General features: G+C 32.6%; 1 protein-coding gene across 1 annotated transcript; it reads left to right on the forward strand.

Annotated features, from left to right (window-relative positions):
* Positions 1–210: 210 nt before the first annotated feature.
* Positions 211–1,710, forward strand: LOC138878427 (uncharacterized). The gene is made up of 3 exons (XM_070158104.1): positions 211–266; positions 352–1,096; positions 1,234–1,710. The coding sequence occupies exons 1-3, from the start codon at positions 211–213 to the stop codon at positions 1,708–1,710; spliced, it is 1,278 nt and encodes a 425-aa protein (XP_070014205.1).
* The last annotated feature ends 3,817 nt before the right edge of the window (positions 1,711–5,527 follow it).

Below are 5,527 nucleotides of genomic sequence, written 5' to 3' on the forward strand. Positions count from 1 at the left end.
TACATCAAAATTTATAAGTGAACAAATTATAGAACATGTTCGAGACAAAAAGATAGAGGTTACACCAGCCTTTGTAGAAAATGAAATGAAAAAGAAATTTGGAATTGACATTGGTTATCACAAGGCATGGCGTGCTATTCAAAAAGTTGTTGCTTTCATAAGGGGTCACCTGAAGAGAACTATCAGATTCTTCCTTCATACCTACACATAATGGTGTGCAAAAATCCAGGAACGTACACAAGCATAAAAAGAGATGCGCAGAATAGGTAACCATCAGCCTGAAGTTTCAAATGTTCCTACTTGAAAAACTTCACACCTAATGATTTGTTTTTTTTGTGTTTCACTGTACAGATTTGCTTACATGTTCTTTGCTCCTGCGACATCACTAGCTGGTTGGTCCTACTGTAGACTCGTTATTGCAGTAGATGCAACGTTTTTAAAGTCCAAATATCGTGGTGTTCTATTTGTTGTTGTATCAAAGGATGCAAACAATCAAATCTTTCCTCTATATTTTGGTGTAGCAGAATCAGAAAACAATGAGGCATACATTTGGTTCTTCAGGGAAATGAGAAAAGCAATTCAAGTCCGTCATGAATTGGTTTTCTTGTCAGATAGAAACCAATCAATTGTAAATGGGATTAGAAAAGTTTTTCCTGAAGCTCACCATGGTATCTGCCTCTTTCACTTTGAGAAAAATTTAAAGCAAAGACATGCAAAAGCCACGGTAATAAATCTTTTTCAAAGTGCTGCAAGGTCATACAAACATGAAGATTTTAATCAGTTAATGTCCCAACTCAAAAGTATTGACAAGAAAACATACAATTACATAATGGAAGAGCCTCCAGAGAGATGGGCTCGATCGTGGTTCCCACGGCGACGTTATGATGTGCTAAAAACAAACATGGTAGAATCAATGAATTCCGTTTTACTAAAAGGGAGAGAAATGTCTATTTTAAGAATGCTAGATTTCATCCAAGAAAGGTTAGGAGAGTGGTTTTACGAACGGAGAAAAAAGGCAAATGAAACTTTTCACAGAGTATCAATATGGGCAGAAGAAGAGATGACTAAGAAGATGGACTTGGCTTGTAAAATGTTTGTGAGTATATTTATTAACTTCAGTTTTTTATATCTGTTGCAGTGATTTACTGCTTACATTTAAAAAATTTCATACTTTTTCTTTTTGAAGCAACAATATACTAATATAGTTTGTCTTAATTTTTTATTCCTTGTTAGGTGTTCAACCTTGATTCAATGTTGTTCAGAATAAATAGTGAAGGAATCGAATTCATTGTGGACTTAAAGAAGAGAACTTGTGACTGTCTGGAATTCCAACTTGATGAATTGCCCTGTCCACATGCAATTGCTGCTATTAATAAGAGATATCTACAGAAATCTGATTACTGCTCAAATTGGTATTCAAAGGAAACATGGTTGAAAACATATGAAGGACATGTGAATACCGTGGGAGATCAAAAATCATGGGATATACCACAAAATGTACAATCTGAGATCACAAAACCTCCCGACGTAGAGATTTTACAAGGAAGAAGACAAAAGAAGAGGCATATACCTGTGACTGAATCAGTACCATTCAAATCTATTAAATGCAGTCGATGTAAACAAGTTGGGCATAATAGAACAACTTGCTTGTCTTCTCCAGCACCTCATCCATATTTAAAGAAACACACTGAAAAATACTCCAACCTTTAATAATCCTTGGTCTGAATTTAGACTTTCATTATTGTATGACATATTTGAAATGTGATTTTTTTTCATAGGAATAAAAAAAAGATCTTGGACTATTTTATATACTGCTAAAGTACAAATCACTCATTTTTGTTGCGTAGGCTTACAGGTTTTGTTGCATTTTAAAAAAGTATACAATGACTTCTGCGAGAAAAAACTTCAGGTTACAGTATGTGAAATATATATCCCTAACACAAACACATACACACACACTCACACATATACATATACGCGTACAGCACACAAAAGAAAGGCATGTACAAACAAAATCTTCAGCATCGATAAGTTGAAGTTATAGAAAATGAACTTAATAACTTCAGCATATTCATTAATGAATATGCTGAAGTAAACAAAAAAGCACAGCATAAAAACATAAAAAAGAATTACAAAAACTAAACATAAAACCAACTAAGAAGTATAAATCAAATACCAACAAATAACAAGGATACTGCGAATAGAAAGCTAAGAAGAAAGAGGATGAGAATTACATTGATACAAAAAGAGATAAGAACAACACACAAACTACAAACAAAAACATCAGCTCTCAGGGCTGAAGTTATACAAAATGAACTTAAAAACTTCAGCTCTCTGGGCTGAAGTAAACAAAAAAAAACAGCATTAAAACATAAAAAAAGGATTACAAATACTAACAATCATCACCACCACCATCATCATCATCACAGTACTCCTCAATTTCTCTAAATATCTCATCATCATCAGTATCGGAGATAACTATAGGGTAGTCGGGCAAAAGACCACTGAATCCAAGGAGATCAATCTTCAACTTGTCGAATTCATCACGCAGCTGACTTTGTTCGATGATTACTCTGTCCATAAGAGAAAGAAGAGTCTTCATGTTGTTTTGCAGCTTGGAATAGTCGTTCCAGCTAGGGAACTGAAAACTATCAAACTGATGCACAACCTTGTCGAACAAGGTTGAATAACCTCCACAACTACGTTCCAGGTTAAGCCTGTTCTGGAATGATTCATTGGCAAAGAATTGTGGCCTGATTCTCTCCCAATCAGCCTTTATTTGATCCCACAAAAGCATAAGATTAGTCATCGGTTTGTTATTGTACCACTCACACTTCAAAGTCTCCCACTTATGCATGATTTCATCAAAATTAGGCTTCCTACTTCCGCTTCCACCAGACATTCTTTCTTTAACAAAAGCTGAAAGACTAAGGATGAATATAAATTTAAAGAAATATGATGGAAGTCTATGAATGACTATGAAATTTTCAAGTGAAGAGATTGTTAATATAGACAAAGAGCTCACCTAATCAATTTAATATCTATAAATGTAAAAGTAACTTTTCAGGTGTTTTTACTGTTTTACGTTCAGAGAAATTGAATGAAACAAGATAGGTAGGTGGTAAAACAATATGTGGTAAATGCAAAAAGAAATGTAACTTCAGCCCTAATAAGCACACAGTTTTTCTATAGTAAAAAAATAACTTCAGTCTGAAAAATAACTTTTCGAATCATTTACTATATGGTGAAATAAATTTAAATGAAAGATGAAGTAGGTGACAAAAGACAAAAAGTAGATAGTAAATACAAAAAAGATAAGTATCAACTTAAAAAAAATACCAAAACATGCTGAAATTTTTGTCATAAGCTTTTTCAAAAACTTCAGCCCAATGTGATGAAGTAATTTAGTGCATTTATAAAACTTCAGCACATAATAAGCTGAAGTTTTTCATCGTGCATTCAATAGTTTTGTTCTAAATGCTTTTTTCAAAAACTTCGGCTAATGGAGCTGAAGTTAGTTAGTTCATTTCTGACAACTTCAGCACTTGATGAGCTGAAGTTTTTCTCCTGGACTCGATAGTTTTTGTCGTAAAGCTTTTTCAAATAACTTCAGCTCCATGTGTTGAAGTTATTTAGTTCATTGCTAAAATCTTCAGCACTTGATAAGCTAAAAGTTTTTATCCTGGACTCGATATTTTTTGTTGTAAAGCTTTTTCAAATAACTTACGCAGAAAAAGCTTAAGTTTTTGTCCTACATTTGACACTTTTGTTATGACTTTTAACCAAAACTTCAGCTTAAAAGCAGAAGTTATTTACTTCATACTGAAGTTTAGCATATTTGAATTAATCCAAGTATACTAAAAAACTAATTAATGTGAATAGAACAAAAATTTAAAACATGTCACATAAATCACACAAAATAATGTATATTCACACAATCCAATTTTGTTTTCGCTTACATCCTTGAAAAAAAATTAGTTTTTTGTTTACAAGTTATTCTCTATTCAAAAAATTGACAAAGTGTCTTCATATTCGCCATAGACATGTCCTAGTTGCTCTTATTGGGTTTCTTAACAAAATTTCATGAACCTTCACTATGTCTTCAACTGATTCACAAAAACGGCAATACGAGCACCTTTCTTTACCAACTTGTACGGACCTCTGAATTACATTTGCCATATTATTGCATTTTCCACATATGTGCATCTGTGAGGGCTCACTAAGTGTGAAAAGTCGTTCATGCAAATTCGCTACAGCACCATGAGCTATAAGACAGTCACCCTCCATTTCACCAAAATTTAATTCCACCAAAGCGTTTTTTGTCATACACAGGTTGACAAAGTTTAGTACTATGATTTCTTAGCAACTCCCGTCTTCTTTCATAAGAAAAAAAAAACAAAAAAATGTTGGCAAAGACATGCTTATTGGTGTGCAGCTGGGAATTCGTGGGAAGCAAAGATAATGAAGGAGAAGTCCAAAAAACTTCATATGTGACGGAGAGTGGCCACATCAAATACTCGAGCCCCAGGACAATTTTACTAAAAGTTAGATTTATCAACTAGTAAAAGAGAAAATTGTTGAGAAACTCGAGTGTTTGATCTGGCCACTCTCCTTCACATATGAAGTATTTAGACTTTTCCTTCATTATCTTTGCTTCCCATGAACTCCCTGCTACACCAATAAACATGTCTCTGCCAACATTTTCTTGTTTTTCTTTGAATATAAATTTAAAGAAATATGATAGAAGTCTATGGATGACAATGAAAATTTTCAAGTGAAGAGATCATTAATATAGCCAAAGAGTGCACCTAATCAATTTAATATCTATAAATGCTGAAGATATTGTTAACTGTTTTTTGTTCAGAGAAATTGAATGTAACAAGATAAGTAGTTGGCAAAACAAGAGGTAAATGCTAGTAGTTGGTAAATTCAATAAAAAAATAGTAAAAAATAAGGCCACAAAAAGTAGGTGATATAGGTGATAAATGACAAAAAGTAGCTAGAAAATGCAAAAAATATAGCCCAATGTGCTGAAGATTTTTAGTGTATTTCTAAAAACTTCAGCCCTTGATAAAGCTGAAGTTTTTGTATTGAATTCAATAGTTTTTGTCGTACAGCTTCTTCAAAACACTTCAGCACATTCTACTGAAGTTATTTAGTGTATTTCTAAAAACTTCAGCTCTTGATAAGCTGAAGTTTTTTTGTTGGATTCAATATTTTTTTCGTACAGCTTTTTCAAAAAAAAAATTCAGCTCAACGTGCTGAGGTTTTTTAGTGTATTTCTAAAAATATCAACATTTGATAAGCGAAAGTTTTTGTCCTTCAGTCGATACTTTTGTTATGACTTTTAACTAAAACTTCAGCTTAAAAAGCAGAAATCATTTACTTCATGCTTAAGTTTTTTCAACAAAAATGTACTTAAAATTCATAATAAAAGACAGAAACATATTTGTATGAACAAAAGTGAAATAAAAAAATACTTAATGTATATTCACAAAATACAAATTATGTGCAACCAATCCTCTAA

This window comes from Nicotiana sylvestris, chromosome 9 (genome assembly GCF_000393655.2).
Source record: "Nicotiana sylvestris chromosome 9, ASM39365v2, whole genome shotgun sequence".
Lineage (NCBI taxonomy): Eukaryota > Viridiplantae > Streptophyta > Magnoliopsida > Solanales > Solanaceae > Nicotiana > Nicotiana sylvestris.

Bases quoted from the DNA above. Each gene is read 5' to 3' on its own strand.
- LOC138878427 (XM_070158104.1), top strand. From the start codon at position 211: ATGGTGTGCAAAAATCCAGGAACGTACACAAGCATAAAAAGAGATGCG. The intron at 267-351 runs GTAACCATCAGC...TTCACTGTACAG, and splicing joins AAAAGAGATGCGCAGAATAG to ATTTGCTTACATGTTCTTTG. The intron at 1,097-1,233 runs GTGAGTATATTT...ATTCCTTGTTAG, and splicing joins ACTTGGCTTGTAAAATGTTT to GTGTTCAACCTTGATTCAAT.